Genomic DNA, 23,928 nt, shown 5'->3' with positions numbered 1-23,928 from the left:
AGAAGCATTGAGAGCTTGCCGATGCTGCCCTCTAGGGGCAAGATAGTAATATGCATGTACTGAAGATTAACTCCTCGTACTTGTCTACAGTATTTGTAAAGCAAACAAGCTATAGCTTTTTAAAAGAATTTTGAATTAATACCAACATTTTGGGATTTTTTTTTTACCAGCCAAGATACATCACAGCCAAGATCTATTAAATTGGATGTACAATGATGAGTAAAATAATGTATCCTTATGGTGATGAATTTCTGTTCTTATGGATCCGTTAGAACATTTATGAGCACACCTTTATATGATATAGAAGAATCATCTGCTCAACTTTCCGACATATGTACATGAATGGCATATTCAAGTCCTAGTAAAAAAAAAAAAAAAAGAAGATCTCTGCGTGCGTTCATCATTACTAACCCAACACTGCTCTGGTTTTTTGTTCACATGTCTGCAGTAATGACATCATGACTTCAGCACGTGACCTCTGCAGCCAATCAGTGGGCTTTGCACTCATACTTGGCTTGACCGCTGCTCCCAATAATTGGCTACAGTGATCACATGCTTTAGTCGTGACGTCACCCCCGCAGCCATGTCATCAAACACTGGCTGGCAGCAGCGGAGAGGCGGCACTGGAAAGGCAGCGGAAACTAATGATAATTTGCGATTTTCTGTAGGTTCATAGCTTTGGGGTATCATAATTTTTTTAAAAAGAAAACCCATTGTGTGTGCACAGTGAAACTAATTGGTCCTGGTTATGTAAGAACCTCCTTGTCAGCTTCCCATGTTTGGTACAGTAAATCAGCGGGAGCACTTTTAGCCCTGAGTGTACCTTTACTGGGCCTTTATCCTAATGTCGTTATTTAAAAGAGGGCCCCTCACCAGATCAAAAGTGGTCAATTTTTGCTTATATTTTATTCCTGCTGCCCCTTGAATGTACTGAGCTTTGTTCCTACAGAGTGATTGGCACCACCACCCTGGAAAGACCATACAAATAATCAGTAAATGAAGAGGCCCCCATCTCTGGAACTGTAAAAAAGAACAGTTCTTTAGTCAGGTGTTTATGATAACTGTTAGTTACATAAGGATGAAAATGTGTAGGTCTATCAAGTTAATTATTTTTTTGAACAGTTTGTAAAGCGCTTTGTAAAGCGCTGCGGAATATGTTGGCGCTATATAAATAAAATTATTATTATTATAACAGTTATCCATAATTTCTAGCTATGTCCCCTGGTCCTTTGTAAGCACTAAGGCCCGTGCCATTACTCTACACTGACCACATATGTATTTTCTACATATAAATTAAATCTCCTCTGAGGCGTCTTTTTTTTCTGAGCTAAACAAGCCCAACTAACCTAAGGCTTGGTTCCCATTGCGTTAATGGGAAAGCGCTAACGGACAGCGTTGCACGGCGAAATTAACGCCGTGCAACGCGTCCGTTAGCGTGCCCATTCACGGCAATGGGAACGCGCAGCACTAGCGCGTGCCATGTTCGGCACGCGCTAGCGACGTGCCGGTGTTTCCTGGTGTGCCGCGGACGCTGCTCGCAGCGTCCGAGGCGCGCCCGCGGTCCGTTCCCCGCTCTCGCAGCTCGGGGATCTGCGAGAGCGGGGACGTTACTGCGACCCCGGGACGCGGCCACATTAAAAACATTGCGTTAGCGCAACCCGCTAGCGCTAAACGGGTTGCACTAACGCAATGTGACCCTAGCCTAACCTCTCTTCATATGGCTATATTTGCACATCCTTGTTGTGACCTTTCGTGTAATGTCCATTTTTTCCTCAGACAACACATGGCCCCATATACTATGTTTCCTTGAAAATAAGCCTCAGTATGAGTTTACAGGATTTTTGGCGTATGCTTGAAACATACCCCCTACTCCAAAATATAAGCCCTAGTTACGGTCAGGACAGGTGTTGAGGGAAGTCAAACTAGGCAGTTGCCTAGGGCCTCACTCTCTTAGGGGCCCCTAGCATTTCTATTTAGAGATTTAGACTGTTTAAGGACATTTGGTGACTTCACAGTCACGTAACCATGATGTCATCAAAGGTCTCTAACCAGCAGGAGTTTAGAGGAACTAAACAGGAGACAGGCTGGTATGCAGGGCTGGCATTAGGGTGAAAGGAGAGCAAACTGGCAATTTATCAGTGTCTGCATTCTCTAAGGTCTCTTAACTGCTGGAGTCTAGAGCTGAAGAGGACACAGGCTAGAAGGAATGGGCAGTGAGTATATATACACGTGTATGTATGTGCAGTGTGTTTGTATATACACGTGTATGTATATTTCTGCCAGAGGCACACGGCACCTGTAGAATTCCTAATTTAGGTGGTGTGTGCATTCAGTAGCCCTGTTCAGTAACACGGGCCTGAAAAGAACTCTGTTAACACAGAATGACTGTTCAAACCCAGTACAGGAGCTCCGTGCGCCACGTCTGGGTCAGTCATTTAAGTACACCCTCACACATGCTTGGTTTCCATCTATCTCCTCCCTCCCCTGGCTCTATGAAGCCAGAGCTGTCAAAGAAGAGGGGCTGGAGATAGACAGGAAACAAGCCGGTGTGAAGGTGTATATAAATTATTGGCCCCGCCATGAAGCATTGAGTGACAGGACTTAGTTTGAACAGTTTTTCCATGAAAAAAGGTAATTGTAATTAATATTTTAATCAATAGATCTTTGAATAAAAATAACGTCCACAATTGGATGTGTTTATATAAAGTGTTCCTGTGCTGAGATAATCTTATAAATGTGCCCCTGCTGTGTACTGTGTAATGGCTGTGTCTGACTGTACAGGAACATGGTCTGATCATACCACATCTCCTGGGCAGGGGAGGAAGGAAAAGAGTATACAGACGTTATAACAGGGGATCACAGTGGATTCTTAATTTAAGGTAAAACATTGTTTAAAAACAGGCAGCCTCACAAAAAGAATCAGCTGTGATCCCATGCTGTAATGTCTGTATACTCTGTCTCAACACAGGATCTCTTTTTTTACACATCCAATAGAGGAAAGCCCCTTTAAAGGGAACCTGTCAGCAGGATCGTGCATAGTAACCTACACACAGTGTCAGGTCAGTGCCATTATACTGATTAAAATTATATCTGGGTGATTAAATCCGTCTTGTGTGTCACTGCCTCGATACTTACATGCCTTCTCCCATCCTATGGCGTGCTCCTGACTCGGTCCCTCGCCACTCCTCCTCCATCTTCTCTGGATCCCAGCGCGTCGTTCCCTCGCGCATGCGTGGTCGCATCTCCTTCACTGCTGGGTTCTCTGGGAGGTCGCGACCTGGTGGCTCCTCCCCAACATGGCAGCATCCATCGGCTATTTCTTCCCAGCGTCTTCCTAGGTAAGACGCCTGTGTTTCTTAGGTAATACGTTGTGTTTCATGCCAGCGCCTTCTTTATCCTCAGGCCTCCGTTTGTGTCTCTGCTCTTCTAGCCCTTTATCTCTACCGTGCCTGCCCAGAGTCTCTGCCGAGCCTGCCTAGTGTCTCTGCCATTCCTGCCCTGTGTCTCTGCCGTGCCTGCCTAGTGTCTCTGCCGTTCCTGCCCTGTGTCTCTGCCGTACCTGCCCTGTGTCTCTGCCGTGCCTTCCCAGAGTCTCTGCCGTGCCTGCCTAGTGTCCCTGCCATTCTAGCCCTGTGTCTCTGCCATTCCTGCTCTGTCTCTCTGCTGTGCCTGCCCTGTGCCTCTGCCTTAGCCAGCCTAGTGCCTCTGCCGCTCTAGCGCTGTGTCTCAAGCCATACCAATCTTATCTCTCTGTCATGCTTGCCTAGTGTCTCTCCCACACCAGTCCTGTGTCTCTGCTGAGCCTGCCCGTGTCTCTACCGTACCGGTCTAGCATCAAGTCTCATCTCCCAGTTCTCCCTGCATCTGCCCGTTTCCTTCAGTCCTCAGTCTCTTTTCCTCTCCTCCTTGTAGTCACCCCTTTGGCTCTAGCAGTTGTGTCTCCATCACCCTTGGGCCTGCTCATAACGCTCCCTGTATAGCGGGTGGTTCCATCTGGTCCGCTTGCCTCGGGGGCGCTAGAGCCACGACCCAGTGGATCCACTCTTGGATTCCTATTCTGAATCCTAATGTTGTGGTTGCTTAATCTTTATTTTCAGTTTTGAGTTAATGATATGCTCGTGCTTCTGGGTGGACTGTGGGGTCTTTATATTCATAATGCAGACTGCTGACAGGTCACTGATACCTCACTTCAAAAACCTGACCGGCACATCCAAACATAGACTAAGTGTGAACAGGTGCTGAACCTAGAGTCGCCAACTCGTATATAGTTAAGTAAATAAGGCAGCACACTGCAGCGCTGAAACATGCAAACTTGAAAAACGAAATTTGAACTGCATTACTGCACTAGAAATATGAAAAATGAGAGCGTTTAGCGCATAAAAATGGCCAATTTTATGTGTACCTGGTAGCCCCTTTACGGCATCTCTCTTATACCAGGTCCTACACTTGCCTTACCTCGCTGAGAATAAACGTCTCCATCTGAATGGGTACATGTGAAACCTCTTCCTAGACTAAAATTCTCTCTCTCTGTGGAGGGGTATTGGACCTGCTGTAATTAAAACACCTGTGGCTAGGAGGCGGAGTGCACGATCAGAAGGCTAAAGAATACATTTCAAAAACCTGACCGGCACATCCAAACATAGACTAAGTGTGAACAGGTGCTGAACCTAGAGTCGCCAACTCGTATATAGTTAAGTAAATAAGGCAGCACACTGCAGCGCTGAAACATGCAAACTTGAAAAACGAAATTTGAACTGCATTACTGCACTAGAAATATGAAAAATGAGAGCGTTTAGCGCATAAAAATGGCCAATTTTATGTGTACCTGGTAGCCCCTTTACGGCATCTCTCTTATACCAGGTCCTACACTTGCCTTACCTCGCTGAGAATAAACGTCTCCATCTGAATGGGTACATGTGAAACCTCTTCCTAGACTAAAATTCTCTCTCTCTGTGGAGGGGTATTGGACCTGCTGTAATTAAAACACCTGTGGCTAGGAGGCGGAGTGCACGATCAGAAGGCTAAAGAATACATTTCAAAAACCTGACCGGCACATCCAAACATAGACTAAGTGTGAACAGGTGCTGAACCTAGAGTCGCCAACTCACATGTACCCATTCAGATGGAGACGTTTATTCTCAGCGAGGTAAGGCAAGTATAGGACCTGGTATAAGAGATGCCGTAAAGGGGCTACCAAATACACATAAAATTGGCCATTTTTATGCGCTATACGCTCTCATTTTTCACATTTCTAGTGCAGTAATGCAGTTCAAATTTCGTTTTTCAAGTTTGCATGTTTCAGCGCTGCAGTGTGCTGCCTTATTTACTTAACTGATACCTCACTGACCTGCCCCCTAGTTTACATAATTAACACTATCCATATTGAAAAATATTTTTTTTAAAAACTTCTACAGACAGGTTCCAGGCGTGGCCCCTGCACTGCAGCATAATCACATGTGTACTGTGTGCAGCTATTGGTGGATATAGAGGTGATCCAATAGCTGCTATTGTGCAGGCACCATCGCACAAGAGAAAAAAAACAATTTCCTCCTCCAAGATGGTTTTTGAGGAACATCCAGTTCTAGGTAATGTCCCTGTTGTGCCACATTTAAGCCACTTCATGATAGTCTTTATAGTGCTCCATAGTTTACCTGGAAAAAATATTGTACTCTGCTCCAGACTTTCAACATTGAGATCATTTTACTGTGTTACAAGCAGTGTAAATTAAATGAAACTAAGAAAATTTAATGAAAATCCTACTGGAATAGCTAAACTTTACAGTGGCTTGCAAAAGTATTGACCCTCCCTTGGCAGTTTTTGTGTTTTGCTACCATACAACCTGGAATCTCATTGTTTTTTTTAGGATTTGCATCAGTTCATGTAAAGAACATGCATTCAACTGTGAACATTTGGGTTATTTTAGGAAGCTAACAAATAGGACAAAAAACTAGAAACTTCAGTGTATGTAAATATTCACCTCCCACCACCTTAAAGTCACTACGTTGTAGAGCCTCCTTTTGCGGCAATTACAGCTCCAAGTCGTTTTGGATAAGTCTCTATGTGCTTTCCTCATCTTGCCACTGGGATTTTTGAAATAATTTCGATCAACTCTACTCCTCACATTACACATCAAATATACTTATGGGTGAATTATGCCTCTATAGGTCATCTACGAAAGGCATGTGTTTAATCGATACATCATGAAAAATTTTCAAAAGGTTTTCATGATACATTTCAATATACATGTAGAGCTTTTCCAAGAATATAAGTTTAACAGAGGCCGAAAATGCATTGTGGCAGAACCTACATTTGCTTCTTGATCCCACCTCCCCCTAAAGTTGGCAAAACCTTTCAATATCCACAATATTGTCTGACAGTCTGGGGGATCCCAACAGATGATGTCCAAGGAGAAGGATAAGCACATTGGTAATCCAAAAGGCCAATCCATTTGTTTGGGGCAAAGATACACCAAGGTTACTTACTGGTAGCCGTTTTTTCCAGAACCCATGACAGCACCCCTGAAAGAGGTGATCAGCCCAGTCAGGGCAGGAAACCTATTGAAAATAAAAGTGCAGTACCTCTCCCTTGCTTCAGTTGATTTACAGAGCATGAGAGGCCCCCTGGTTAGCTTACATGGCAAACTATCACCACATTATATTAACATAAGGCACCCAACTATAGTGCACACCGAAGAAGTGAAAAGGGGGGGGGGGATAAACGGGTGCTGTCATGGGCTCCGAAAAAAAATGGGTACCGGTATGTATCCTTGGTGTTTTCCCTTCCCCCATGACAGCACACCTGATAGATTTTTGGAGAATCAAAACACCTTAGGGAGAGACCACCGCTTGGAGCACCCTTTTACCAAAGGTTAGGTCAGCCGAGGAGGACAGATACAGTTGGTAATTTTTAAAGAAAGTAGATGGAGAGGACCAGGTAGCGGCCTTACATATCTGATCAATCATTACCTCTGCCTTTTCTGCCCAGGAGGTAACCAGAGCTCTGGTGGAGTGAGTCTTGATGCCATCAGGAACTGGCACACCACTCGCGGAATAGAACTAGCTCATGGCCTCCCTGATCCACCTGGCAATGGTACTCTTGGATACCCCGTTCCCCTTTGTGCTACCCTGGAAGGCTATGAATAGGGACTGAGCTTTCCTCCATTGACTAGTCACAGATATGTAATCCAATATGGACCTCCTCACATCTAAAGTATGGAACTTTTCCTCACCTGGATTCCTAAGGTTAGTACAGAATGAAGGCAAGGTGATCTCCTGGCTTCTATGGAACTTAAGAACTACCATGGGGAGAAAGTTCGAAGACCAGATCCAGCCTACTCTGTCCTCAAAAATCTGTGTGTATGGAGGGCATATGGACAGGGCCTGTATAGCACCCACCCTTCTGGCTGATGTTAAGGCTACTATCAACACCATTTTAAGGGTGAGGAATTTCGCTGACAACTCCTGTAAGGGCTCAAATGGATCCTTGGTTAGAGCCTCCAAGGTATTTGAAGTGCATCTACTGCAAACAGATTTTCTCTTGGATCTAGCAAGCAGAAGTTCTTGACCTTCCTGTTGTGTAAGGTGGCAAATAAGTCTATCTCTGGCTTGGCCCAAGCCTGCACTATTTACTGGAACACTCGAGGGTTTAGAGACCATTTCCCCTATCTTAGTTTTCTGCGACTCAGGAAGTCTGCCTTCACGTTTTCGATGCCCCTTTTGTGAAATGCTATGAGAGATAGCAGGTGTTGCTCCACTAGCTGAAATGGGATGCTGGCTACCCCCATAAGAGTATGGGATCTCGTTCTCCCCTGGTGGTTGATATAAGCCACCACTGCATGATTGTACGACATGACCCGAGTATGGGCCTCAAAGAAAGGGGAGGAATTATTTTAAGGCCTTTTCCATAGCCCACAACTCCTTTACATTTGAACCCTGATCTCTTTTTAGCACAGACCAGGTTCCCTGTACTGAGTGGGACTTTAGATGTGCTTCCCAACCTGTACCACTCGCATCTGTTGTGATCACATCCTGCACTGGTCTTAACCACTGGACTCGATGCCAAATGTTCCCTTACTGTCCACCAGGCCACGGAATCTCTTATGCCAAGGAAAGATGTACTCTGCCTTATAAATGTCCTTTCAATGATATCTGCACCGACAGGACCTCCCACTGAAGCTGCCTCAGGTGAAATTGTGCCCAACCTACTGCCGGTATTCAGGGTGTTAGAGATCCTAGCAGGGACATCGCCCTTCTCAATGTTATTACAGGCTGTTGTATTGCTGACAGTACCAAACCCCTTCGTTTGACAATTTTGCTCTCTGGCAGGAGGCAGAGCTAACGCTCTGAGTCCAGCATCAACTCGAGGAAGGATTGGATCTATTCGGGTATCAACTTTGACTTGCGGGTATTTACCACCCATCCTAGCTCTTTTAGGCTTAAAGTCACTTCCTTCACCTGATCTATACAGTGATCTTTCGACCTCCCCACTATAAGGAAGTCGTCCAGGTACGGGATAATTATGTCACGAGAACGAAGGTACAACATCACCTCTGCCATCACAAACACCCTTGGAGCTATAGACAGACTAAATGGAAGGGCTGCATACTGGTAGTGCCTGACCTGTCCCTGAACATACAGAGCTACCCCTAGGTATTTTTGATAATCCTAATGGATTGGGATATGATAATAGGCATCTTTTAAGCCTATGACCGCCATGAAACAGTCTTGGAACAACATCTTTATAGCCGTGTTTAATCGACTCCATATTGATGGCGTAATTCACCACCCACTGGTTGAGCTTCCTCAGGTTGACAATAGTTCCCCAAGAACCATGCAGCTTTTGTATCAAAAAGAGAGGAAGGGGATATTATTCCCCCCATCTCTTCTCTCGGGACTTCTTGTAAAACCTGTTCCAGTCCCCAATACCTCTTCCTCCAGAGCTTGTTGTTCCACTGGAGACTTCCTGCAGGGGGTTAGCGCAAAAGTCTGTTGGGGTGGATAGATGAAATCTATCCTTAAGTCATCTCTGATGACACTCAGCACCCAAACACTGGGGGAGATGTTCACCCAGGCAGGAAGAGGGAGAGCCTCCCCCATATCTGATTTGAAATCATTGGGGGGGACTTTTTTTGATGATGTGGAGGGCCCTCTAAACATGTAACCAGACCCCTTTCTGTCTTTGAAGTCCCAGCTCTTCCTTTTCCCCGGGGGACGACCTCTATTACATTTCCTTCTCTGAAAAGGTGGTTTCGCCTGGAAAATGGGGAAATCCTGGCCAAGATCTCCTCCCTTGGAATCCTATTCCTCAATTTGTTGCAGCCAGATCATAAGGGAGCGGGCAGTGTATGTCCCATCTATTGCTGGTTTCAAACCCCCAGCTGCTGCTTCCCAGGTGTGCCTCAAGAACCCATCTGCTTTTCTGTATAATGGGTCTCTTAACATGCCGGAGTCCTCTAAAGGCAGGGACAACTTCTTAAAGGACCTAGCCACTGCTCCATCAATTTTTGGGATCTTATCCCAACATTCGGAGTCCTTCTCCTCAAAAGGGTACCTTCTCTTGGAAGAAGAAAGCAGGCTACCAGACCTCTCTGGCTTCCTCCACTCTCTCTATAAGCGCTTTTACCCTTGAATTAACAGGGAAAGTGCGTATCCTTTTTTGTGCTAGACCCCCCGAACATAATGTCCTCTAAGGACCTAAGCGTCTTCTCTTTTAGGCCCATTGTAGACCTGACTGTTTTAACCAGTCTCTCCATATCCTCGGTTGTAAAGCACGGTTGGCCTCCTATCACTGTCCAAGGAGGAGTCAGAGCATTTGAGGGAGGAGTAGGGAGATGGGGATTCCCCATGATACTTTCCACCTGATAGAGGCATCAGAATGTGTGACCATTCCACAGCTTTTTCTTGCCTCTTTTTCTCAAGGCTAACTTTAAGGAACCTTCTACTTCTTCCTTGATTACGGCCCTAAGGCTTGTGGCAAAGTCGGGGGGTTGTTCCCGTATTGCCTTAAGTACTTAAGTATACAGCCAGTGCAGAGATCATTCAGCCACTGAACTGCCAGTGGGGCTTTACAAAGGGCATATGCCTTATTCTATGATTTGGCGCTAGCTTTCCGCCGCCCCTGGTAATTTAAGCAGAAAATTAGCCTATTAACACCAAGGTGACGTTCTCGTGGATCACTCACCACCTGCTGTCAATCAAGGGTACCAGAATTGGAGGCTGATCAGGCGTACTAACCACATCCCTCCTGAATACTCAGGAGTCCTGCGACCTACGGTCAGAACAGCTGCCACTCAAGAAGCTATTCCTCTTAATATGCTGGTGACCAGGCATAGAGTCTGGTGAAAGGTCCTGCTGCGGCTGCTGCTGTCCAGTATCCTCCATGGTGAAGCTTCAGACACGAGCGCCTCTTCTGTGGTAAACTTTCGTTATAAGGGTATGTGCACACGTTGCGGATTCTCTGCGGATCTGCAGCGTTTTTTGAGGTGCAGAAACGCTGCAGATCCGCAATTGATTTACAGTACAATGTAAATCAAAAGAGAAAAAAAAATGATGTGCACACTTTGCGGAAAATCCGCTGGGGAAACGCTGCAGTTTAAAAGAAGTAGCATGTCACTTCTTTTTAGTGAACGTGCAGCGTTTTTGTACCCATTCCATTATAGAAAACCGCAGGGGTAAAAAACGCAGCAAATCCGCAATAAAACCGCAGCAAAAACGCACAAAAAATGCGACATCCACAGGTGCGTTTTCTGCCAGGAGGGAGAATCCGCACCAGAAATTCCTAAGCCTAATCCGCAACGTGTGCACATAGCCTAAGAGGGAATCTACTGCACTCTCCTCCTCCTCCGATGCCCCTCCCCTACTGCCCCACCAGGATACATCCAGGACCGCCACGTCCCGGCCGGCGGTTTTCGCCTTGGACACCGACATCTTGGATACGGCACACACCACTGATGTCACGTGGGCACGCCCATTCCCAGCGTGCCTCACGCGAGATGCCAGCAGCACGCTCCCCGGAAGCACAGCTCACCTTGGAGCGACGGACTGCCGGTAGAGGAGGGAGAGCAGCGCAGCAGCTGCAGAAGAGCCGCTGGATGCCTAACCGCACTGCCCCATACCCGCACATATGACAAGGCTCCACCAGTCCCACGGATGGCGCTTCCACAACCTGAAGGCTGGCATACAAGCACTCTGCCTATTCTTCTAGTGCCGGGACAGGCATGGGTGAGTACAAAAAAAAAAAAAATAGGTACGTTTCCTGTCCTGACTGGGCGGATCCCCTCTCTCAGGTGTGCTGTCATGGTGGAAGGGAAAAAGCCGCCACATGAGGAACAGCTTTCTTCCTACCATTAGGGACATCTTATTTTCTGTAACCACTTAAAAGGGAACCAGCCACTGAATTCCTGGTGCCTGAACTATGGGTAGCATGAATAAGGCGCTGGCTACATTATTGCAGTCATATAAATCTTACTCTGAATGGAATAAAAAAAAAACAAAAAAGTTAAAACGCGTTCAAGGGACTCTGCATCTGGAATGGCTAGTCTGTGGCAGGTTCCAGACTTAAAGGGAACCTGTCACCCTCCCCTGGCATTTTTAACTAAAAGAGCCACCTTGTGCAGCACTAATGCATGTCTTTTCCCGTTCGCTGGGCGCCGCCTCTTCTACCTTCATTAACGTCCCCGTCACCTGCGCTGTAAGTTAATGAAGGCAGAGGAGGCGGCGCATGGAGGGGCTGAGTGATGGCTGGGAGGCGTTTGTGTCTGGGGAAAAGACGTGCTTCCCCGGACAGACTAAAGGTATGGCGGGCAAATTATAAAAAGTGATATTGCAGCGTTGGAAGGGACCCCCCCCCCAAAAAAAAGAGCCGCCTTCACAGAATGCAGCATTAGTGCTGCACAAGGTGGCTCTTTTAGTTAAAAACGCCGGGGTGGGGGGGGTGACAGGTTCCCTTTAAACATACCTGGCAGCAATAAGAGTGTCTGATTAATGATCCCCATGTATCTGACAGCACGAGTCTACTGACAGGTCAGTAACATTCATAACAGGCATTTGCAGTGGCAGTGTCACTAGTACAGTCAATTCGTACTCCTCCTTTGAGGGTCCGATAGCTCAACCATGTACCGCTGAGCTCAGCAATCGGCTGCAGCACCGCAGGTGTGACATAATCGCGGCAGCCTGTAAACAATGAAGGCGAGTACCAACCAGTAATTACAAAAACACTGCTCAAAAAAATAAAGAGAACACAAACAACAGAATATAATCCAAGTAAATCAAACTTCTGTGAAATCAAACTGTCCACTTAGAAAGCAACACTGTTTAACAATCAATTTGACATGCTGTTGTGCAAATGGAATAGACAACAGATAGAAATTATTGGCAATTAACAAGACACACTAAATTAAAGAGTGGTTCTGCAGGTGGGGACCACAGACCACATCTCAGTACCAATGCGTTCTGGTTGATGTTTTGGTCACTTTTGAATGTTGGTTGTGCTTTCACACTCGTGGTAGCATGAGACGGACTCTACAACCCACACAAGTGGCTCAGGTAGTGCAGCTCATCCAGGATGGTACATCAATACGAGCTGTGACAAGGTTTGCTGTGTGTCAGCGTAGTGTCCAGAGGTGCTACCAGGAGACAGGCCAGTACACCAGGAGACGTGTAGGGGGGCAGCAACACAGCAGCAGGACCGCTACCTCAGCCTTTGTGCAAAGAGGAACAGGAGGAGCACTGCTAGAGCCCTGCAAAATGACCTCCAGCAGGCCACAAATATGCATGTGACTGCACAAACGGTTACAAACCTACTCCATGAGGATGGTCTGATGGTGCCTACAGTTCACAGATGGAGGTTGTGATCACAGCTCAACACCGTGCAGGACACTTGGCATTTGCCACAGAACACCAGGATTGGCAAATTTGCCACTAGTGCCCTTAACAGATGAAAGCAGGTTCACACTGAGCACATGTGACAGACATGACAAGAGTCTGGAGACGCCGTGGAGAGCGATCTGCTGCCTGCAACATCCTTCAGCATGACCGGTTTGGCAGTGGGTCAGTAATGGTGTGGGGTGGCATTTCTGTGGAGGGCCACACAGCCCTCAATGTGCTCGCCAGAGGTAGCCTGACTGCCATTAAGTACAGAGATGAGATCCTCAGACCCCTTGTGAGACCATATGCTGGTGCGGTTGGCACTGGGTTCCTCCTAATGCAGGACAATGCCAGACCTCATGTGGCTGGAGTGTGTCAGCAGTTCCTGAAAGATGAAGACATTGAAGCTACGGACTGGCCTGCCCGTTCCCCAGACCTGAATCCGATTGAACACATCTGGAACATCATGTCTCGCACCATCCACCAATGTCACGTTGCACCACAGACTGTCCAGGAGTTGGCGGATGCTTTAGTCCAGGTCTGGGAGGAGATTCCTCAAGAGACCATCCTCCGCTTCATCAGGATCACGTCCAGGCATTGTAGGGAAGTCATATAGACACGTGGAGACCACACACACTACTGAGCATCATTTCCTTGTCTTGAAGCATTTCCACTGAAGTTGGATCAGCCTGTAACTTCATTTTCCACTTTGATTTTGAACATCATTCCAACCCCAGACCTCCGTGGGATATTAGTTGTGATTTACGTTGATAATTTTTAGGTTTTATTGTTCTCAACACATTCCACAATGTAATGAATAAAGATTTACAACTGGAATATTTAATTCAGTGATATCTAGGATGTGGGATTTTAGTGTTCCCTTTATTTTTTTGAGCTATGTACAATTAGTAAAAAAAAAAAAAAAAGTTCTAAAAGGGAAACCATGTCAAGAACACATTTTCTTATATGTTTGAGAGGTTTCAATTGTGTTGTTATTTTTTATAAAACGAAGTGTATTAAAAATAACAAAAACTTACATAGCAAACATTTTATTATGGGAGGTAGAAATTCAATCCAAACACATGTAAATATAAAAGGCAACAAAATGTTTCCCTCCAGTTACAAAGAGTCAGGGTGATTGTTCTAATTACTTAATCAAAAATATATTTAAAATATGCCAAAATTGAGCCCAAAAATTGATCTACATTGATCTAAAAAACATACATTAAATAAATGGGGACATTAATACAATGTGATTGGGAGCCCAACGTCACACAACATATCGGCCATGATTAGGGCAGTATTTTAGAGCCATTGTAAACTCCACATCATAACATGTATTGTAGCTTGTACTTGTATTACATGATATCTGGAAAAAAAAAGGGGGGGCCTATACCATAAGTAATGAAAAACCAAATACATGACTGCTGCCAGGAATCTCTAAAGCATCTAGAGTATTTCTAATTGAACGATTAACTCTCCTCTTATGCCTGGAGCCATGATGCACATTGGTGCAACTAGGCAAGGTGACTTGTGTATTCGGTCCTTAGAAGACAATAGAAAGTCCCAATACTGCTCTGTAACAGTAGCTCAATTGGTGCCAAGACAATGGAACTGAGCAAAGTCACACAAATAGGTTGCTCTACTAATGGCACGCACCTCAAGTCAAATTAAAAGCATTTTAAAGGGTTCCCCATCAAAATTACTAGAGATGTGGGTAGTGATTATACTCCACTACAAAGCCTACCTTGCACATTAGATGGCTGCTGGCCAAACCAACATGCAGATGACAGCTATCTCGGTTGCCTCAATCACAGGAGCGTTCGTTTGGCTGATCACCCCTGTATATTGGAGCATAGAGCAAGTGAATGGGGTCATATTGTAAATCGTAAAACACAATGCACTGCTATAAGAAAGTTGCAAAAAAAAAAAAAACCCACACCTGTTTCCAACTTTTTGTTACTTGCTTATTGCAGTGTCTTGCGGGGAGTCGTCAGTCACTTGCATTACTCCTGTAATGTAGCAACAGATTGATCCTTGACTCTGTGGACCTGTGTCGTAGCCAAAGTTGTCATACAACCCAAACTCCTTCAATACCTACCACCTAATATTCTTAAGTTAAAGGGGTATTCTAAAGTTCTCTTGTGCAGCTTAGAGCTCTGCAGTTTCCCCACTTCTTGGCCTTGCAGGGGTGCACACTGATATCACTACATTTACATATAGAGATAACATAGCATTATAAGGCTGTGTGCACATGTTTTTTTCGCTATAAAAACACAAACGCATACAGTATGCATCCCTTCATTTAGAATGCATTCTGCAATTTTTGTGCACATGATGCATTTTTTCAGCGAAAAATAACGCATCGCGGTAACAAACGCATCATGTTCATTAATTTTGTGGATTTTTTGTGTTTTTCCCCGCTATTTAATGCATTGGGAAGCTCCGGAAAAAAACGCAAAAAAAACGCATGTGGATTTCTTGCAGAAAATGTCCGGTTTTGCTCCGGAAATTTCTGCAAGAAATCCTGAACGTGTGCACATAGCCCAAGCACACAGCTCCTGAAAGTGACATCCATAACTAGTAAAACTGCTGTGAAAAGTAGATGCTGGGGAAGGGATGATTATGATTATGAAGGACTGATCAGAGCAGTTCCATCCAATACTGACAGATCTTCGGAGATATGTTCATGGACAGGATTTAACCATTACTGAACCAAGCTCTGGTGGTCTTCTCCTTGGAATCAATCTGTACATTATGTAATAAAAAAAAGCACACAGCAGAGGAATGACAGCAGATAGAAAAAGCAAATCAACTGCAAACTTGCTTATTTTCATGGTGTCTAGCTGAAGAAATGTAATAACATGAGAATATCCCTTTTGAGGGTCATAAAACTGAATTATGAGACTGTTATAGACATGGCACATCAAGGGAGTAGAGGATCGAAAAGTTTACAGTGAAAAGTTTACATTAAGAGGATTCCCTTCCAATTATGATCACAAATGACTACTTGATCTACACACTATAAACTACTTACATATACAGTGGGGCTAGGCTGCAGGATTTGCTATGATAGCAATTTTCACGTTAATAATTGTGGAGAGGATAATGAAGCTTTACTTAATGTCATTTTTGACTTTAGCATTTTCAACTAGATCATTAATTTAGGTTCCAATATCACCCCGGTATCTTTACATGGCAGGAAAACTTCAATTAAAAAAATATATACATAGTGATGAACTCATGACTCATTAAGCAACTCATTCACAACATAATTGTTCAATTGCTATAAAATAGAGGAATTCATTTCTGCATCGGTGGCGGCTTCTCACACAATAGCGAATCGCGTGCGATCCTAACAGGGTTGTTGCCAAAACTCCAACATTCATCAAAAAGGAATTAAACTCACACAGCAAACTAAAGCCCTGTTATTTCACAGTAAATGACATAATACCGTTCAATATTCACTGTACCCATAGAATGCAAACCGGTGATCTGCAGAGTGCATAACAGCAATGTAAGGAAGACAAGCACAAGAGGTGGCTGAGGGATTACTACAAAATCGTTTTCTATATCCAACCCCCCCCATACTATCATCTTCAATGTCACACAGGGATTACTCAGCTATACCAAGCTTTAGAAAAAAAAATTATTATATATCTGATTATGCTTCATTGGCACAATATGGCTGCTGCCAGGCTGTTTTATCCCATTGAACAGTTGTGTTTTTAGGGAAGCAATGCCCAACAACTTCATGGATTTGTCAGACAGCGCCTTACTAACATCCTATCTACCATGTCTTCAACATATGGCTGGTCCTCAACTGAGGGCACAGAAGAGGTAAGGTAGGATGGCAGGATTCAATTACTGCCAAATTAAAGTTATTCAAAATGAGATGGTGGGTTTCTTATTGAGAAATTGAAGCCTAAAGATGACGAAGAAAAAGCTAGTTTTATGGGCTGCACAAGTAGTTATGGAAAAAAATAATAATAATATGTTGCCCACTCATCTCTAGTGACATAGCAGAGGCACTTGACAACTAACATTTGTAGAACTGGACCATCATCGCTCACCAGATAAGTCCTCCCCCAGGACTATATAAAAGCCTGCAACCTTCTGGTGCACCAAAAACCTCTGTCCTCCAAGGTGTGACACTGGCCATATGTAAAAGCCACCTGTCAATTGCTGTTATAGGCACAGGGAAGGGCCTCAATTTGTTTTTCTCCACTTGTATTCTGATAAACCCCTCAAAAGCAGCAAGGATTGTTAGCACGATTAACAGGCAGATAAACAATAACATTTGTTGAATTCCAAAACAAATCCTAGTAAATACACAAAATAAAAAGGTCCTAAGAATCAGTAGAGCAGTCGCTGCCATGCTGCTTTGTAGGTGTGCTTGCCAGTGATGAAAGTACCAAGTTGTATTGCAGTGAAACACAATTGCCTGAGTTTAGTCTTGCCATCTTACAACCGTTCACTTTTTGCGATTCTATATGGAGGATTTCACTGTAAAAATCAGAGATCTGTTCATGATTTGAATTGCGCAGGACACCAAGAAAAAAAAAAAAAAGTCCACGGAGAATACCTTGGGTAAAAATCAAAAGCTCATCATCTTTGGATACTGTACGTGACGAAGTGAATGGATGACGTAAACACTTTTTGCATGCGACGGGCCACAGCCCTGATATCCACTGTCTGTACAGAGTGCAAAGAACGGTAGGGGTTGCATTGTTTGTTGATTGTTTTATTCTTCTTTCCAAAACAAAAAAAATATATATATAAAACACAGTAGTGAGTGGTGTAAACCAAATGTACAGGAGAACAGTTGGCCAGTTAAGTGCTTCCATTCTGCAGTATTTCTTGTCAGTCATCTCAGAAGTGAATCAAGAAAGCGGCAGCAGTCTTATACACAGTCCGTCACTGCTCGGGGGGCCGGGGTTAGTCGTAGCGACCCTTCAGCATGGTGTTTAACAAAGGACCAACCTTAAAAAAAAAAACAAAGAAAAACCATTACAGAAGTGAGCAGTAATAACTCTGCATTTGGCTGCTTCGCTGTTACTCATCCTGAACATTTACCAACTAGACAGATGGGTGTAACCTCTATACAGACAACACTGATGGGACAGCGTAGCGTAGGGACCGCAACTTGCAACACCGTTTGCTTTATTAATTTTGTAGGAGGAAAGGCATAAACCAGAACTGGTATATTATGGGGGATACAAACATTTACTAAGACAGGACAGCTCCGGTTTAAATATACTGTAATAGGCACTGTGCAAGTGTCACAATACAACTAATAACTAGTGATGCAAACTACATTTTATGGATACTGTACATGTATCTAGTTACATCCATCCTGCTTTATTAAGAGAATGTCCAGCTTTTGGCCCCTCACTGTATTGTGAAGGAAAAAAAAAAAAAAGACGACTGGGCCCGTAATGAATCAGACAGTGACGAGTGGCAGAAGCCTCAGCACAAATCTTACTCCACTCAATGACTGAAGTAAGGAACACCACAGATGATCATGCCAGAGACTAGCTGTGGCGTCATGTGCCCACCCCACCAATTCTGGCAGAGCTGGGAGAAACTGGCGTGAAAACACGAAGTCACAATATTTTTGACCAACGGAGTCATGCCAAAGTTTCACAACTTTAAGAATAATTTATGCCAGAATTCTGGCAATGGATTGTTGACATTTCTGATAGTCCATGAGCAGATTATAGTTAAGGAAAAAGACAGATCATACGGTCAGTACTAGGGGACATTCACACAGGCATAGTTTTTGGCCTGAGTGCTGTCTGTGAGAAACACCACACTAAGACCAATGTTATGCAATCTGGCTATTCAGATTTTTGTGTTAAAAAAATAAAATCTAAAATTAAGAGGCGATTCTGTTCATGAGCAAAAAAAAATAATAATAATAATAGTATGCAATCAATTCTTCCAGAAGTCGGATGATACTCAGCAATTCAAGTCTAGAGATGCGCCAAAAAAAAAAAAAAAAAAAAAAAAAATCACATACAGGTCATTCGTATAGCATTATTTTTTTGCTTTTTTAATTACAGATCAGAATTGCAATTCATAACAGGAAATTGAATTTGGTCTTCTAAATGTTAATAGCTGGTGATTTTAGAAACTGATGCCATGCTGACTGGTGATGGTTTCCATCCTTAGGGTGGAACGGTCACTTTGACACTCGTGTGAACACAGCCATACTGCCTTCATAGTCAATGGCGTATGAAAAGAAAGGCCCCAAAAGCAGCAGCAGATTTTTAGTCACCTACATCATCTGAAAGATCCCTATAGTAAGTGACTTACCTCCTGTGGGCTTCCAAGTGCTTCTCCCAGCATTTTCTCAATGTTTCTCATTATTGCCACCTTTTGGTGAGCTTTGAGTGGGTATTCTATTCTTCTTGGAGTGGGTGCACCCTATTTAAATTGCAACCATGGGGAAAAATTAAAAAAGGACAGTCAAAATTAAATAAAACCAACATTACAAGCACAAAAGGAAAGGCCATGCATTGAGATGTTAATGCCACTTCGTATACTAAAGAGGTACAAAATGACAAGTCGTCAAATAGGTCTTCTGTACATTTGGGGTTGTCCCACTTATCCCACGCTGTCTTATGTAATAGACATTTCATCAATGTTAGGCATGAAAATACTACATTACCAGTGTTCTTCCATACAGCCATCCATGTAACTGCTGCAGCCAATCACTGGCCTCAGTGTTAATGTTAAGGTACCGTCACACTGGACGATATCGCTAGCGATCTGTGACGTTGCAGCGTCCTGGATAGCAATATCGTCCAGTTTGACAGGCAGCAGCGATCAGGCCCTGCTGGGAGATCGTTGGTCGCTGCAGAAAGGCCAGGGCTTTATTTCGTCGCTGGCTCTCCCGCTGACATTGCTGAATCGGCGTGTGTGACGCCGATTCAGCGATGTCTTCGCTGGTAACCAGGGTAAACATCGGGTTACTAAGCGCAGGGCCGCGCTTAGTAACCCAATGTTTACCCTGGTTACCATCGTTAAAGTAAAAAAAACAACCACTACATACTTACCTACCGCTGTCTGTCCCCGGCGCTGTGCTTCTCTGCTCTGGCTGTGAGCGCCGGGCAGCCGGAAAGCAGAGCGGTGACGTCACCGCTCTGCTTTCCACCCGCTATGCTCACAGCCAGAGCAGAGAAGCAGAGCGCCGAGGACAGACAGCGGTAGGTAAGTATGTAGTGGTTGTTTTTTTTACTTTAACGATGGTAACCAGGGTAAACATCGGGTTACTAAGCGTGGCCCTGCGCTTAGTAACCCGATGTTTACCCTGGTTACCGGCATCGTTGGTCGCTGGAGAGCTGTCTGTGTGACAGCTCTCCAGCGACCAAACAGCGACGCTGCAGCGATCCGGATCGTTGTCGGTATCGCTGCAGCGTCGCTTAGTGTGACGGTACCTTTAGCATGCTCGGAGTGAGACACTGGCTGCAGCGGTCACATGGATGTACAAAACGTCATCACTCGATGCATCAGACCGGATATATAGCGAGAACAGGTTTCAGTATACCCTGCCCAAATGTTTCTCATCAGTTATAATAGGTACAGTAAACATACCTTGTACCAGAAGTTGACTGTAATGGTTGTCCCTCCATCCATAAGTGACTCTATATGGTGCCACCTGCAATAGTAGTAAAGTAAATCACCACACATGAACGCTTTGGAATTTACTCGATGGGCATGTTAATTAGCATTAGTTTCTATTCTCTTAGGTTGACGTTGCTTTCTGACAAATAGCACATAACCGGATTCAATGCCTTTTCTGGCACTAAACATCAGGCTTGCAAAGACTCACATTATGGCACTGTCTTGAAGCTCTGAGCCAGGTAAGAAAGGCCAAAATATGGTAAATGATAAACATGCAGATGAAAAACCAATCACCATAAATTCGCCCCAATTAGAGGGAAGGAATCATAATCAAGTGTCAGGTTTTCATTTTGTTTTGTTTGTTTTTTATTGCGGTATATGCCCTTTTCTATTTTTGTAGCATTTTTGGTGTGATATCAAAATAGACGCAAGATACTCATTTTATAATAGACACTGGAGCGATCACCAGAAAAAACTACAGCTCACTTTCTAACTTTGCTGTATATACTGAGACAATGTGAGCAGAGTCATCTCATCATAAGATGGAAGGCAAATTCCTTAAGCTCCTTTATACTGCTGGAGACCCAGGCAAAGTAGGATAGGAACCGTAAAAAAAATAGCTCTCCATGCATCAAACATAGCTAAACAATTCTGAAAAGCAACTATGTTATTTTTACACGGCAGACTAAAATCTAAGGAGAAGTAATTGCTTACCAATACATTGGAATATACAGAACATCGCCAGGCCCCACGACTGTCTCGTAGCCATGCACATTTCTGAAGTTAGGAAACCGCTCTAGATCAGGGTTCTCAAAGTCCACCTAATATATAAGAAATAAATGTACCGAACATGTTAAGTAAGAGAAAACACCCCTATCTTCCCAACAATACCCACAAACAGTATCAAAGAATGGCAATTGCCGTGCTATACAAACGCACAAAGCAGGTAGAGGCACTTTACAGACACTGACTCGTGGGAAAACAGGATTTTACTTTTAGTCATGTCCAAAAATGCCATTTACCTCCACACAGGCTAAAACAGTAGGAAAATAAGAGTTTAAATTCTGCCTGTCATTTTTTAGAGCAGCGGCTACAGGGGTGTATGGGGGCAGAATATGGGCACCTTAGGCTACGTTCACATTAGCGTTCTGCCGGGTTGCGTCGGGCGCAGCCGCGGCGACGCATGCGCCACTATATTTAACATGGAAGCGCATGGACATGCGTTTGCATGCGTTTTGCGATGCATGCGTCTTTTTTGCCGCAAGCGTTAGGGCGCAGAGGACGCAGCAAGATGCATTTTTTTGCGTCCAAAATCCGGCAAAAAAAGGACGCATGCGTCGCAAAACTATGCGTTTTGCATGCGTTCTTGTTTGCGTTGTGCGTTGCGTCGCCGACGCAGCCCCGCACAACGCAAATGTGAACGTAGCCTTAAAGGCGACTTCGGACAGCCGGGTTATGGTTAAAATTGGGGTTTTCTGGAAGTTCCATTTCTCCCAGTCGTCAGCCGTACATGTTATTCTAGAGCATACAAGCGTGAGGTTACCTTTGACTTACCAACACTGAATAAGTATTTAGAGAAACAAAGTATTACAAGACCAGCACATAGCTATGTGCTCTGTTTTATGGAGTCCGATGAGTGGTACTCGTGTACTTCTAGTACATTATCAATACAAGTAGGACTCCAGACAGTCCTCTCCCTGTACTCACTACTATACGGCATTTACAATGTAGCAGCTGGTGAGGAGAGTTTATTGTAGGGAATCTATAAGGATACGGTCACACAGGATGTAAACGATGGAAAACATCTAACAAAATCCACAACTTAAATGCAAGTTTTTGTTGCTGATTTTCAGTAGATTTTAGTCTTTACAAGGTGAATCAGCGGTGAACATGCACAGCAGAATTCGATATACTGCAGAGTTCAAATCAGTGTTTCTTTGGGGGGGGTGTAGTATCTTACCATGCAAGTGACAATTTGGAATATTCTTATCCACTTTGCTGCTGCAAATAGCGCCAATACCAGCTGGAAATACTGCAGCGTATCCACCCATGTGAACATGCCCCTAGATCAACTGCAAATTATAAGCTCCTGCATCCACCAACTAAAAGACCCAGTTCTGGTTGAGCTTGCTGTGTAGCCGTCACTGCCAGTGACATGTCAATTTTACTAAATACCACCAGGCAATAATATTTCAGGAGCATCTTCTCCCAGGACTGGATTGTGCTGCTCCCCTAGTATTCCTTCTGAATATTACTTATTGACACAACAGGCTGTTATTCTCATTCAAAATCGGCCTCCCTCTTACCAAACTCTCCCCGCTCCAATCTGTCCTGAATGCTGCTGCCAGGATTATATTCCTTACCAACCGTTACACCGATGCCACTACCTTGTGCCAGTCATTACACTGGCTACCCATCCACTCCAGAATCCAGTACAAAACTAATACCCTCATCCACAAAGCACTCCATGGCTCAGCACCACCCTATATCTCTCTGGTCTCAGTCTACCACCCTACCCGTGCCCTCCGCTCCGCTAATGACCTCCGGTTAGCATCTTCAATAATCAGAACCTCCCACTCCCGTCTCCAAGATTTTACACGTGCTGCACCGACTCATTGGAATGCACTACCCAGGTTAATACGATTAATCCCCACAGTTTTAAGCGCGCCCTAAAAACTCATTTGTTCAGATTGGCCTACCGCCTTAATGGATTAACCTAACTATCCCTGTGTGGCCCATTCAAAAAACAAACAAAAAAAAAAACCAATCAGGTTCCTTGGATCATGTTCTCATACACTCCATGCAGTTAATAGCCCTCTGTATTTGTACTGCTACATACTTAGGCAGTTAACTGGTTCATGCAGCTTTACATGAACACCCAAGCCTTACACTATGGCTGGTCCGAATAACTAAAGCAATTGTTACCATCCACCTCTCGTGTCTCCCCTTTTCCTCATAGTTTGTAAGCTTGCGAGCAGGGCCCTCATTCCTCCTGGTATCTATTTTGAACTGTGATTTCTGTTATGCTGTAATGTCTATTGTCTGTACAAGTCCCCTCCCATAAATTGTAAAGCGCTGCGGAATGTGTTGGCGCTTTATAAATAAAATGATTATTATTATTATTATTATTATTCAAAGTACGCCTCTCAACTAATATCCACTTATTAATTTCACCTAAAATTTATACACAAAAAATAATAATGTCACAATGGAAAGATAGAATACAATTATTTACTAAAAAGGCATTTCAGTAGAGCAGAGAGTTTTAATAACTAAAAAACGTTTACATCTTACATAATGGTTGATAGGGATCCAAAAAGTATCGTTTCTCCTTGTGGAGAGTGACATGATAAGCATGTCGAGAGCCGCAATGCTCCTCTGGGAAATATGCAAATTGTCTCTTCAGAGAGGAAGAGGACTAGAACTCTAGTGCCAC

At 44.2% G+C, this 23,928-nt stretch overlaps 1 protein-coding gene across 1 annotated transcript in view; it reads right to left on the bottom strand.

Annotated features, from left to right (window-relative positions):
* Positions 1-13,896: 13,896 nt before the first annotated feature.
* Positions 13,897-23,928, bottom strand: part of HIF1AN (hypoxia inducible factor 1 subunit alpha inhibitor) — a 61,435-nt gene continuing 51,403 nt past the window's right edge. Inside the window, exons 5-8 of the mRNA XM_069753277.1 lie at positions 21,207-21,313; positions 20,463-20,526; positions 19,182-19,292; positions 13,897-17,846 (exon numbers count right to left, since the gene is read on the bottom strand). Coding sequence (XP_069609378.1) covers positions 17,802-17,846; positions 19,182-19,292; positions 20,463-20,526; positions 21,207-21,313 — 327 coding nt within the window. The 3' untranslated portion in view covers positions 13,897-17,801. The remainder of the gene's footprint in view (positions 17,847-19,181; positions 19,293-20,462; positions 20,527-21,206; positions 21,314-23,928) is intronic.

The sequence above is a fragment of the Ranitomeya imitator genome, chromosome 2, assembly GCF_032444005.1.
Source record: "Ranitomeya imitator isolate aRanImi1 chromosome 2, aRanImi1.pri, whole genome shotgun sequence".
Classification (NCBI taxonomy): Eukaryota; Metazoa; Chordata; class Amphibia; order Anura; family Dendrobatidae; genus Ranitomeya; species Ranitomeya imitator.
This window is presented reverse-complemented; position numbering and strand designations above follow the sequence as displayed.